Raw genomic sequence first — 14,445 nt, 5'->3', positions numbered from 1 at the left:
TATTGTATTGTCAGGGCCGTAGCATGGGTGGACCAAGTTGGGTAATCAACCCAGGTCTTGCACAATAGAGAAAACAAATCCAGTTAGGCTTTTCATGAAAAGTAAAGAATTTATTGTTGATATTTCTAGTTCACTTTTTGGGTTATGTAGATATGACGAACTATCATTTTACAAGATATTTTTACGACCATACACTATTGATATAGCGTAGTGGACTCATAGCCGGGAGAACTCATTCATGACCTAAGCGGTTACCGTACGCGCCTTTGGCGTGGAAGACTCGAGTTTGATTCCCGGTGGGAGCTCGTGTGGTTCGGATACTACGTTACACAGTTTGTCCCGTTTCATATAGCCTTACTGCTGAAAAGGACGATAAATTCAAAATCAACTCAACTCAACTCAATTCAATTCATAGCCGGGAGTCCTTCGTGGCTATGCGGTTAACGTAAGCGCTTTCCGTGTGGGAGACTTCGCTTCCCATTGTGAGCTTATGTCGTTAGGATCCCACGTTAAGCTGTATGTCCACATCTCGTTCAACCGTGGTGTCGAAAAAAGAAATATGCTATAGGGGCTATAGCCCCCCCCCCCCTTGAAGCTCAGATATACACTGGATAAAATGGGCTTTAATCCTGCTTTACACTGGATAAAACGGCAAAATATTGTTTAGCCCCTCCCTTAATCATATCCTGGATCCGCCCCTGTATATATATATTCATACAGGTTAAAAAACCAAAAATTTATTTATTTCTCTATGTTCATTAAGTTAGAAGAAATCAGAAGTTTCCAACTAACAGTAAAATTCTAAATATTATTTTATGTTACGTGACTTCTGTAGGTGAGTGGGTCAAAACAGAAATAGGTTAGGAGGAATTTAACCACAGTTACACGATTGATATAAAAGACTGCCGTAAATTTGCTTCGGGGGTGCAGTCAGTACAGTGGAGAGGCAAGGCGGTTGGTTTCAAGAAGTTTCCTCGTTCAAAACATAGAAATGGATCTCTCCTGCCCATCAAACGTTGGATCTTCTGGTCTCTTCTGCAGAATAGTAACGTAAGTAACTGTCCTTCTCTTTATCCTATAATATCGATAAGTGTTGAATTGTGATTTTTCAATAAAAAAATGTTCAGGATTCTTACCGTGTAATAGGAAATGTCTCCCATCTAAATCACACTTTTGTAATTTCAATAAATTAGCTTTCACTTTTGTTATCTCAATTAATTAGTTCTTACTTTTATAACTTCATTTAATTAATATTATATCAAATATTATTATATTTCAATAAATCATTGTAAATATACTCGCAAAACTTCTTACATCATTTAAATATTCACGTTTTCATAATTTAAATAAAGGTGTACCTTATTTAATAGTAACAGGCATTTTGGATAGCCAAAACTCTCTCCAAAATAATCTGTTTACATTTGCTAACGGCATTATGACTATCAAGATTTAATAAAGCACCCCTATATTAAAGTACACCACATTGCATGGTAAGAAGTTACTGGTTCTCTATTAGGAGGTGTAACTTTCCCTATATATGGTTTTGCACTTAGCATATAAAATGTTTTAGCGTCATTCATCATAGCTACTTTTAGCCCATACTTATCGGTTTATTTTTCATATAGACGAAGGAATATTGTCCTCTGAATCCTAGAAGCTGCTCATCTTTTGTAACGTACCCAGAGGGAGTTTCCTGTAAATGTCTCCCAAATATCACGAATTGGGGCAAATTTATCAGTTGCCCTTCTTTCTTGCCTGGTATCTTTGCCATCAAATCTCAAGCAGGTTCCTATGAATTTGAATCCGTTCAATGGCATGGTTGCTCGGTAAATCGAGTATTCGAAAGCAGCAGACCAAAGTTCTTCCACATTTGTACGAGCGACTTTGTGTGCTCCACTCAAGTAAAGCAACCCCAAAAATGACAAAAGTTTTTATCTTTCGTTATATTGTTGTAATAACTTTGTTTTATATTGGTTTTCTGAATCTGCCTTTGATCTCTTGATTTGTTCTTAGTACAATTTCTTCCAAAATCTTGTCATCCATAAGTAAATTCCATGCAGATAGAGAGCTGCACTTTCGCTCCTGATAAGTGTATAATCAAATTTCTTGCAATCGGGCGGCCTCTTTGTTGAGGTCCTGGATATTCCACAGATATGCATTTCTTGAGTTGAGTGGATTTTGAGTTTAACGTCCCGTTCAGCAGCGAGGCTGTATGAGACATGGACCCAGGAGCGTCATTTAGGGGGCAGGGAGGCGAATTTGCCCCCCCTGAGTTTGAGGTGTATATAGATTTTATCAATAGAATAGTAGTAAGTCAGTGAAAAACGCGAAATTTTACTTATATCAAGGGGTCTTGCCCCCCCCCCTCAAGCAAAATCTGAAATGACGCTCCTGTGTGGACCTACTGATTAACGTGGAATCCGAACCACATGAGCTCCCGCCGGGAATCGAACCCGGGTCTCCCACGGCAAAAGTGTGTACGTTAACCGCTTAGCCACGAATGAGCTCTTTTTCAGTTCTTCCGTTACGAGCAACTGCATTTCTAACTCTTGCAAGTAGCACTGACACATTCAAAATTGACAACATGGGCCTGTGTTTGTGTTAGTTGAAAGTGGCTGAACTTGTAATGATTCTGGTTCTGCATTTTCATTTGCATTTTCTTCATCAGACTTGCCACTTTCTTCATACACAAAATCAGGATTTTCATGAGTATTATCACCAAATAAATCCTCAAGACTGTCACTATCAGTGTCCTCGTGTTTGAGTAAGTTCCTGATGTAGTCACTTCCTAAATCCATGGTGATATACTGCAAATTACCAAAGATAAACAAAAGTACAGTAGAATTAATGTTTTACACAACAGACATACAGGAGGTTTTAAAACTCCACAAGCAGAGCGTAAAAGTGAGTGGGAACGCGGGAGGACGTCGTTCCCCTTTTCCAAAAAAAAAAATATCTATGGCGTCTCTCCACTTCCCAAAAAAACTACAATGGGCGAAGATGGACCCTTGGGACGGTGTGACGTCATCCGTTACCCTACCTTTCCAGATCCACTTTCCCCTGCCCACAAGTATTATGTAGCAGACACACTGGGGTGTGAAGCACCAGAGGACAGGCCGGTAGCCAGCCCAAAAATTTAGGGGGGGGGGGCTGAAGTTAGGGTGGCCCGATCCAACAATATTATAGTTCATCACCATATTATAGTTCATTTGCAAGCCTACCGTGAAAATTTTAGAGGGGGCCAGCAAGAATTTAGGGGGCCGGCCCGCCTAGACCCCCCTGGATACGGGCCTGCCAGAGGACCTGAAAAACAGGAAATCTTCAGTTCGTGAAAGCACAACGAACAATGGCGAAAGTCTGTAGTTGCAGGCAATGATACCAATTGAATTTGCAAAGGAACCAAAATTTCTCTTTCGCTAAAATAAACAAGTGACAAAGAAACAGAAATATTTGGGGTGTTAATCACCCCAGTGTGTCTCCCGAGGATTAATAACAAAACAATAAGCACCAGAATAATTGTACGGTTACATTAAAAATTACATATGTGGATACATGTGTGTGTGTGCAGAGTGCTCTATGAAGTACTCAAAGCATTCACGCACATGAACAAAAGTAACAATTATCACTGTGATTCTCAGTTTTACGCCAAATCATTGGTATTCCAAATCGAAAGTTTTCTTTGCTTTCGACTACTGTCGAAGTTCTTCAATAGGCCTACAAATTGAGTACACTAGTGGAGCCCACATCTTCTTCTGATCCCTCAGCTTTACCCCAAAAGTACGAATGATAAACATTTTAACTAAATTTGTAATGTCTCATCGCTGCTTCTTCACTACATAATTACCACATATATAATAAAAGTGGTGTGATGAATTAAGACAGCCATACGTGAGAAACACTTCCCATAACAACATGTTAGTTGATACAGGCACGTATCTCAAACACGATTTTTTAAGCAATGGCAATGTAGTTCCGATATGACAAAAGAGTTTTCCTTTATCGATAATAGATCCTTCACAACTCAAGAATGAACAACCTGAGCCCCCCAAAATTGATTGTAAGAGCCACGGTTGCCAAATGAGATCTGAAAAAGAGAGAGAGAAAGGAAATTTTGTTATTTAAAGAGAGAAATGGTAAATTCTCTCCCCGTTGCACCTCACACATACAAAATAAATAAATAAATAAATAAATAAATATCGCCAGTAAACGGATTACCCCATTTCAAATCAAAACAGCTGTAAAATGTATCGTTTTCCCACTTTCGGTCTATTCTAAGATCATTTGTATGTAATCCAGACGTCTTTTCATAAAGAGACAAAATTTGCATTTGTGGGAAACCTGACTAAACGGAATTTTATCAGCTCCCAAAAATCTAGAAGAAACGTAAAATTTATCAGACAATTTTTTCATAGAAGCATTGTTTTATAACAGAAGTTCTAACAATGTAATAAAAAATTTTACGTTATTGCTTAGCATTAGTAAAATAAACTCTTCTTTTGACTGTTGGGCAATAGTTATTTTGATTAACAACCACTGTCTCATCTATAATCTTAAAAAGAAAACAAAGAAATTAAGCTAATGGAAGAAAAGACATTTGCATAAAGTCGATGAACAATGTCTGGCTAATATTTCTTGTGTCAAAAATAAGAAAATATTCTTTTATATAATGAGTTGAGGATGAGTAAGTACACATAAATCGAGGAATGAAGACCATGGATGCAAACTATATTTTTTAGTGGCCTGATTGGAATAACAATATATTGATCTATATTTCGTTTGATATTCACTTATTTGTAAATAATCTTCCAAAAGAATGGCACAGTATTTATGCAAAGTGAATGGTAGACATTTGTTGATAAAACGTAAGCCTCAATCGAACGACAAAAAGCATTTGCAAAGAAAGAAAACTGTTATCAAAGATACAACACTCTACGAGAAGCGCCAGGGAAAAGTTATAAAGACCAGATGTAAGTATTAATACGTGTTTTACTTCTTTCTTTTTGTTTGTAGTTTTCCAACTAATAACCATGTTTACGAATGACATCAATCACGTGACAGATTAGTCAAGGGTACTGCTTTATTTGAGATTTCTTTCATGTTCATCAGTTGCCGAGACAACGAAATAGACATGTAAAAACCAGACTTTATCAACCAATTTCATACCACAATCCCCTTTTATCGCATCCTCTTCCCAGTAGTAATTTATCGGTTTGCAATAAGCTTTTGGTTAAAAGGGAGTTACGTGGCGCCGTGGCTATTTTTCAACTTCTTTGGGTTTAAAATGTAGATTTCGATGAGCTGTGTCCAATGGTACCAGATTTGATTTCTGGAACCGACCGCTTCAAGATCAAATTAATGGTCAAAGTAAAAAGTGGGATCATTTTTAGGCAATGTGAACCAATGACAGACTCGGACAAAAGGGGTGTAATTCGATTCGTATCCATACGTACATGAATAATTAATATGCTATTTCCCCAAAAACCAATTTTGATCCGGAAAATTAACGAAAATCCAAAATTCTAGATTTTCGTTAATTTTTGGGGTCAAAATAGAATTTTCGGAGAATGCCATATCAATTATTCATATATGTGTTAATACAAATGGTACGAGACAACGAGAAGCGTATCTTCGAAATCAATTTAGCGTCCTAAAGATAGGTTCCATCTGTTCTAATCTGACCCTCTGTTCAAATCTGCAGTAATAAAAATCAACAGTTCCGGTTTGAAAGTTGATCATCATAGAAAAGAACCATAACATAACCTTTTCTTTAAATTATTTTTATTGATTCAACGTTTCAGGTACAGATTACATCTTCACCCTTGTCTTAAATCTGGACCTAAAGATTAGGTCTTGTCTTATATATTCTCCATGCTGAACAAAATCGTTAAATTCCAGCCAATCAATTCAGAAATAACAGCGAGGTAATGAAGTTTAATTTGCTTTGTAGAACCAATGAGACAGTTCAAGTGAATGTGTGTTTCACAATCTTTTTGTCATTCTCTAGTTTCACGGAATTTACGTACGAGCTGTGTTGTACGGTACATAATTATTCAAAAGTTCGAAATATTAAAATTCAATATTTTGTGCGAAATGCAATTCATATTTAACCAAGATAATAACAGAAGAACAGTAAGGTTTGATTTGTCCGTGCGATTGAAATGTCCAATGTTATGTCTAGTGTTGAACCACCAATGGAAAATCCGAAGTCACACGTACGTCACAAACTCCGTACATATTCAGAAACAAGGATGGAATTTCAAATCAGTTAGGAGGCAGTGTTGTACAGAAGATCGTTTGAATTTGCACTACGGAGAACACAATTGTGATTGATTTTTTCTTTACAAATTTAAATTGGGACATTCTGTGCATCTAGATGAGTAAAATATTGACAATGCATACGAATGAACGCACTAAACGCTGTTGGCTCGTAAAAGTGTTCATGCAATTGCAGACGAATTACGCATGCACCATATTACTGTTATTTGGTGACTCCGCGCAATCGTTAAGATGAGAAACTTAGATTCATGGGTGCTTACATGCTACATAATTTGATGCCGGCCAAATATGGATCTCTATCTGAAGGTGTGCAATTCTTCCGGAGAACAGAATAATCAGGAAAGTTTTCTGCATCAGAATGTTACTTTTAATGAAAAATGGGTCCGCTACGACGATCATAATCCGTCAGGACAGTTGCTGGATCGTAATCAACGTTCAAGGTGGGATCTAAAATCATACATCCATCAGCAGGTGTTTATACTACGTGGTCTACTGTAAGAATGGTCCATTATGTCTTTCTTGGTCAAGCCGAAACTATTACTGGATATAGTTACAGTGTTGAACTCTATGAAATGCACAGTAAATTTGTCTGTGAACATCCAGCAATGGTCAACAGAAATGGTGACTCCGTATAACGCGACAATGCATGTCAAATGTCGCTCAAAGAACTCTCCATGAGTTGCAATATGATTACCTTCCTCTCCTCACCCCCATGTTCTCCTGTTGTATATTCTCCCCTCCCCCTCCCAGTGACTAACACCTTTTCCGATATTTTGATCACATCTTCCCTGATGAAAGAACCAGGTGCTGCAACGTGCCATTGAAGACTTTGCCTAACAGACTCCAGATGTCTCTTGTCACGGAATTCAATCATTGGCTGAGCAATAGCAGAAGTGTGTGGTTGCAGACGAAGACTACTTTGACTAACGAAATATTGTAGTTTTCATCTGTTCAGCCTTTGGAACATTTTTCTATCGCAAGAAGTAGAGTGGTCAGAAAAACATCATTAGTACGTTAGTAATTGCCATATTGAAGTAGCACACACTTGCACAACATAAGTACCTAATGGCTACAGACAATTTCTCGCCTATAAAAAACTTCCCATAGCACATTCCTTATATTTTGGACTTTTTCCATACTCAGGTCATTATAAGGTACCTTTATACAGAGCTTTATGTCTCTACCTCATTGGGAACTAGCTAATGAATGTGATGAGTGAGTAAGTGAAACGATTTGTGCTTGGCTAAGGACAGTTTCTTGCCCATAAAAAAATGCCATAGCATATTCCTCAGATCTCGGACATTTTCCATACTCAAATCATTATAAGGTACATTTATGCCGAGTTTCACCCCTCTGTCTCATTGGGAACTAGCTAATGAATGTGATGAATGAGTGAGTGAAATGATTTCTGCTTGGCTAAGGACAGTTTCTCGCTCATAAAACATTTCCCATAGCATATTCCTCACATTTCGGACTTTTTAATTACTCAAGTCATTATAAGGTACCATTATGCATAGTTTCACTTCTCTATCTTCTTGGAAAGTACCTAATCAATGTGATGAGCAAGTGAATGAACCGATGTCTGCTTGGCTAAGAACAGTTTTTCACCCATTAAAAAAATCCCCATAGCACAGTCCTCACATTTTGGACGGTTTTCGTACTCAAGTCATTAGAAGGTACCATTATGCAAAGTTTCACGTTTCTATCTAATTGGGAAGTACATAATCAATTTGATGAATGAGTCAGTGATTCAGTGAGCCTGAAAACTGCATATTTTAGGGGTCTAGTACTCAAATATGGTTGAAGCTAGGAATCTGAGATTTGGTATATAAGCACATCTCCAAGATATCTCCTTATATTCTAAATCTCATGTTTCTAACCTAAATAGAATTGTTTTTACAGAGCCTCGAAATTGGCGATTTTACCCAAAACTTTGTTCGTGTATAATATGCTCACGGCAGTGCAGGCCAGTTTTCATTTTCTTCGCTGGCACTGCTGTGCATGTTGATTCTTGGGACGCTTAATCGAATGGAAAAAAGCAACTGCTCGCTATCGATTACAGTGTTTACTAGGGCGGAGCGAAAAATCACTTTTTTATATATCGAAGACGCAATAGTGCGGGAAAGTTGTCAATTGATATTGATAAAATACTGCAAAAATTTCGTTTCTGAAATCAAATATCTTCCGGTGGCAAATCGCCAAAAAAGATTTCGTGTCTTTATAGGGTATGCAAACCCGCCGTACACATCACTTTTTTGTGTTTCTACAATAAATGAACAAATTATTACGTATATTTCTTAACGTAAGCAGTCTATAAAATTGAAGAAATAATTTCTAGATGATTTAGGCTGATTTGGAACCATAAAATAGCCCATTTTAGCAAAACAAAATATTGCATATCATATACTGTACTTGTAGTTTCTTATAAGGTCCTAGCATTAAATTAATATGCCGATTAATGTGTTCATTGTTCATTATAATTTTTTCCTTCAACACGCTTTTTCCTTTTAAAAATTCTCGTACTGCTTTATAGAGTTTAACTTCCTCCCCTGAATAAGAATTCAATTTGGACTAGTCCAATTGATAGTAACAGTATTTAAAAAAAAAAAAAAAAAACGTTAGTATTCGATAACTTTGTTCGAGTGTGGAAGATGATTTTTTGAAGGTAATTTTGCGTGGTTAACATTGCATTTTAGTGTTTACTTCGTTGCGCGTATGTTGCGTGTATAAATAGTTTGTTTTTGTACTGTAAATTAAACTTTATGTGATGTGTGTAAGATCTGTATTTTACATCAATATTGAAACTCTAACCATGCCGAAGATAAGAACAGGATTAAGAACAACTCACCCAGTGCTTGGACATTCAGCTGAACTTTCAGGTGTGTAGTTGCCCACAAAATTAGATGTAATGAAGCATTATTTTCAATTGGTAGAGCTGGAAAAGTGTGAGAAAGGGTATGATCGATCTATAAAGAAGTTGGCGAGAGACGTTGCTCAATGTGTGAAATCTGTTTAGGGCAAAGCTTCCATCCCTACTTTGTCGTTAGAACGTGTAGTTCAGTTTCTACTTGCTTTGCACGGAAAGTATATACGTTTGTTAAATCTGAGAAGAAAACGAAAGCTTCTGCTAGTTTCCAGAAAAAAATGGATATATTTAAAGAAGATTTCACGAAGTCTTTTGATATATGTTCCCGTAAATGTCATGAACTTTCCATGCGCTCATGTGAATTAAGAAAGAAAATACCTAGAAAGGAGTGGACATTTCCGCAAGAACAGAGAACAACACGAGTAGCCAGAATAGAGTGAGTTGACTACGAGGAGACTTTAAAACTAATCATACGCACTAAAAGTAAATCCCGAGAGACCACCCGCCAACAGTCTTACACATCACAAACGAGTACTTCTAATGAACTCCAGACATCATCTTATGATGGCGATGAGTCAGGTGCTGATGATTACTTTGCAAAACAACTGAATATTAGAGAAAAAAGAAGCAAGCAGCAACGACATGTCCTTAGACTTGTCGGTATGCTGGCAGACCGATTTCGAACATCTGATCGTGCAACTGCTTTGATAGCAACAGCTACATTGCAATCTTTTGGAATAATTGATCCACAAAATGCTGGCTAGATGATAGACTTCCCAAAAGTCCAGCGAGAAAGGGAAAATATAGGACAAAAGGAGGTGTTAATGGCCAAAGGAAAGGATCTTAGAGGCTTGTATTTTGATGGTCTGAAAGATCAAACTCTATGCAGGAAAGAGACTGGAGATCGTTGGTTTTCAGCAAAGAGATACGCTACTTGTAGAGATGGAGCTAAACACTTGTGGTTAATGAGAATTTCTTCAAGGCACATACCACAAAAGTAGCGGCAATTGGGTCAAGAAGTGTGTAATCCAAAATAACTGTTATTTCGCACACCCGGAGAATATATTGTTTTCTATGGTTGAAGAAAGATTCACGTCAGAACAGAAGCATAGAGAAAGATAGTCAACGTAATGGGAAAAGCTAAGAATGAGAAGAGCAGATATTGTGACAGTAGTATCAGTAGGAAGACGAAACGAGGAAGACCAGCTAAAGAAGACAATGAGTCACATGTAAAAAAAAAAAAAAAATGTATGCTACCAAAGCTCAATTTCAATGCAAACGATTACACAGACCTTATTAATTGGGAATCAGTTAGAAGTGAAGTATCCTCCAGCGTTGTCTTGTTTTCCAACAAAGAACTTGAAATCTACAATAATAACCGTGAACATCCAGTCATAAAAAGAGCCTTCAAATATTCCTGGCACATTACGAGTACAGAACGCTGCGTGAAACTTGTAACAGAAGCATCTGCAGCAGTTTGTGGCAGAGACGGTTTTATCAGACTTAAACTAAGAATACCGATTTGTAAACACAAAAATAGAAACAAAGGCAAACTATGCTCTGAAAATAACCAAAGATCTAATTTTGAACATACGTGTATGGATGGTAGGGTGGGCATGGGAGGGACCTGACCGGCACCCACGTCCTCGTCGTGGGTCTTGGGTCGTTTCGCTGAAACAAGCAGAGAGGTGCAGAAAAAATATGTATTTTGTATTGAGTTGATTGTTATTTTGATCAAATTGAATAGTGTATGATCCAAAATGCGCCTAAATCATTCAGAAAATATTTCTTAAATTTTATATATTACTTAACTTAAGAAATGTAGGTTATACTTTTGTTCATTTATCGTAGAAACGCAAAAGAGTGATGTGTTCGGCGGGTTTGCATACCCTATAAAGACACGAAATCTTTTTTGGCGATTCGCCACCCGAAGATATTTGATTTCAGCGTCGAAATTTTTACAGTATTTTATCAACATCAATTGACAACTTTTCCGCACTATTGCGTTTTCGATATATAAAAAAGTGATTTTTCGCTCCGCCCTAGTGTTTACTGTACAGTGATCAATGTAAAAACAGAAAATCGTTGATTTCTACTACTTCTGGATTGAATATTGCTTCAATCAAAGAACCTTGTTCCTAGTTTTTGATCTTGTATACCCTGACTAACTTTGGTAATGATTCATTTAAGTATTTCTCCCGGATGGACACACAGACAGGGTAAATACGTATATAGAGGAGTGTTTGTGTTCTGTATAATATTTAATTTGTTTTAATTTTAAAACCTCAACTTATGTATATTTGCAATTGATAGTTTCCATAGAAATTCTTCATAATGTAGCAAATAGTGTATTTATTTATTGATTGATTTATTTTATTATTATTATTATTATTATTATTATTATTATTATTATTATTATTATTATTATTTTAATTTTAGCTATTGCCAGACTACGACGTTCCCCGACTTGCCAGTCCCAGCAAAATCCGTGGTCAAAAAGCACAAATCCACGCCGAGTATCAAGAAACTTTGTAGTCCCACTTCCACGTTTGCCACCAGCACGTTTGGAACAAGTGCTCAGCTTCCAGGTCAGCCCAATATCGCAGCTGATACGCTCTGGACTTCCATTCAGAATGCCCAGAGTGAAAGATCATCCAATGCTAAATCTTGAGGATGTAGATATCATGGAAGAGGGCTGATACTTCTTCAAGATTGTCTCAACTGGGACAAATATATAATTACTTTTATTTTGAGGTTTGTAAAAAATGAAATATTTTTATAAACTATCATTGTAATCTAATGAATTTGGAAATTATTTAAGACTACATTTGCAGCAAATGTCTTTTTAAATTATGTATTTTTTGAAAATTTTTATTTGAACACATTATATTCTTTGCAAATAAATATTTATCAAAAATATGAAATTGAAGCAACTTTACTTATTTTAAGAAAAACTAAAATTTGAACTAACAGAAACTGAGAAGTTATATTTTTCTATTTATTTCTTTTGCTTGATAAGGAGTCCGAGGTTGGATATTGTCCGGTCTAATCAACCGCTGAAAATGTAACACATTTTTATACATTGTATTTTAATTTTTAAGAATTGTAGCATATTGTAATGTAATTTAGTAGATGATGTTATGACAGAAGATTCTAAAGCTCGTATGATGGAATAAATAAAAAATGAGGTTGTTTATTATTAATTTTTTAAGGATATAATATTATTTGTAGTTTATATTTGATTAAAGATTAATATCCTGAACACTAAACAGTCCTTTTACAAGCACGCTTGCTAACCGCCTAAGACTGAGATAACTCGTTTACAGAGTGTATGTGTGTATTTTTGTAACTTGAAATACGTATTGAACAACATAATTTTGTACTAATGCAGTCAAAAACGAAATGAATTGTTGCTGTCATGGCATTAAATTTGCAATTATTGCTTTGCAACCAATGATACCAACCTGAAAATATAGAATCCCATAAAATCCCATCTCGAGAGGCAGTAATTCCCATTTTGTTCTTGAATTTCCCAAATGCTGTATTAATAGCAAAATTTTGTAAACTTAGAAAACATTAGCAGTTAAATTAGTATATAACAGTTGTTTTCTTCAGTTGAGGATTGAGTTGGGAATTTTTGAGTTGGGGATTTTAGCTTCATATAAAACCAGGATATTCATTTAATGCAAGTCAGCAAAAGGAAGTAAAAACGTTTTAGCATGAAATAAAAGTAAGTGATCAGGATTAAAAGAAATGAAAAACAGAGAACTATGTTATTGTACATGTTCATTTATTTCTACTTTTTTCTGTCGTACACTCACATCCAGTTTTCTAAATGTATGCAATAGGATACAATATCACTGTAATTCATTAAGTCTATAGCTCTAGATTTTAATCTTTCAGAGTACTAATCCGATTATCTAAGCGTTTGCACTTCAATGTCTGCACTTTTGGCCGCTCTCTACCTCAAATAACATTACCTTCATTCTCTTGCTATCCTTGCCTCAATAACTCTAACAATGTAAATATATTGGGATGATCTTGAGACAATTTTCTATTCAGTTTTAAATACTATCCCTCAACATTGTCAGTTGTTCTTGCCCATTTGTCACATTTGTTAATATTTCATACAATACAATAAAAATAAATGGGTGAGTATGACTATGAAATTTTCTTCACTCTTCCACTTGGCTATTCCACTGTTTATTCGTGAAATTTGACAAACCAATTCTGTGCTTATTATACTACGAAAGTCTGTGGCTTGCATTACAACAGCAATAACCCCCGAAATTTAAAAAAAAAAAAAAAAAAAAAAAAAAAAACTAAATGCCACTGTGTTGTATCTTACAACAAAGAAATGAATGTACCTGCAAATATTTGGAAGAGATTGAATTGGATTCTCGATTACCCTGTTCGTCATTTTATCCACTAAACGTCTGGTTTCAATTAACGTTTCTTGCGGCTCCTGCGAATGTACACCTGATGATTTTATGGGTTCATCTCCAAGAAGAACAACAGTGGTTTTGCATCCAAGTGTACTTTTCATATAGGTCTTCTCACCCTTATGCCTGTTAATCCGATATACAAAATAATCTTGCAAATACGAGGGTCACTACGAAAGTTTAGAGATACGCATTGTTGTGGCACAGTATTTGAATTCCAACAATTGCGTTCAGTAGTTGTATCCAGAGCAAAGAAGCGAAGCAAGTTTCAACTCGCCTCGCTTACCGGCGTGGCCGTATCGCCTTCACTTGTTTGTTGGTGTGAGCAGTATTCGACTGTCTAGAATGGAGCTCGAAAGGGAACATTTTCAGGTAATGATACTTTACGATTTCAAAAGTGGTTTGAACGAGTCACAAAGCCTTGATTGTTTGCAGGGGACATTTGGGGACCTTGTTCCTTCCCGTGCTACAATTTTTCGGTGGTTTGGTGAATTCAAAAGAGGCCGGATATCGCTTAAAGATGAAGAGAGAGCTGGACGTCCAACAACAGCTGTGCCAGATGAAAACATTGCCGCTGTGGAACAAATGATTCGAGAAAATCCTCGAACAACTTTCAAGGACATTGAATCTACAGTGAACATTGGATCGCCACCAGTAACAAAAATTCTTCATGATCATCTTCGGCTCAGGAAGGTTTCATCTCGTTGGGTGCCTCACACTTTGACTGAACAGCAGAAGCGCATGCGTGTGGAATGGTGTGAAGCAATGCTTGCAAGATTTGATGGAGGCAATTCTCGACGCGTCTCTGACATTGTTACTGATGATGAGACTTGGATCTATCAATTTGACCCTGAAAATAAA

At 36.5% G+C, this 14,445-nt stretch overlaps 1 protein-coding gene across 2 annotated transcripts; it reads left to right on the top strand.

Annotated features, from left to right (window-relative positions):
* Positions 1-926: 926 nt before the first annotated feature.
* LOC145688932 (uncharacterized) lies at positions 927-12,611 on the top strand. Of its 2 annotated transcripts, none has more exons than XM_081763099.1 (2): positions 927-1,050; positions 11,582-12,611. In XM_081763099.1, the coding sequence occupies exons 1-2, from the start codon at positions 992-994 to the stop codon at positions 11,811-11,813; spliced, it is 291 nt and encodes a 96-aa protein (XP_081619225.1). In that variant the 5' UTR covers positions 927-991; the 3' UTR covers positions 11,814-12,611. The 2 variants fall into 2 exon arrangements, with proteins under 2 accessions (XP_081619225.1, XP_081619224.1); XM_081763098.1 differs by lacking the exon at positions 927-1,050 and adding an exon at positions 4,469-4,967 and having other exon boundaries at positions 11,582-12,337.
* The last annotated feature ends 1,834 nt before the right edge of the window (positions 12,612-14,445 follow it).

The sequence above is a fragment of the Thermobia domestica genome, chromosome 7 (assembly GCF_964235325.1).
Source record: "Thermobia domestica chromosome 7, izTheDome1.hap1.1, whole genome shotgun sequence".
Classification (NCBI taxonomy): Eukaryota; Metazoa; Arthropoda; class Insecta; order Zygentoma; family Lepismatidae; genus Thermobia; species Thermobia domestica.
Note: the sequence above shows the minus strand (reverse complement) of the source record. Positions and strands in the feature narration are given on the sequence as shown.

Bases quoted from the DNA above. Each gene is read 5' to 3' on its own strand.
- LOC145688932 (XM_081763098.1), top strand. From the start codon at position 4,814: ATGGCACAGTATTTATGCAAAGTGAATGGTAGACATTTGTTGATAAAA. The intron at 4,968-11,581 runs GTAAGTATTAAT...TTTTAATTTTAG, and splicing joins AAAAGTTATAAAGACCAGAT to CTATTGCCAGACTACGACGT.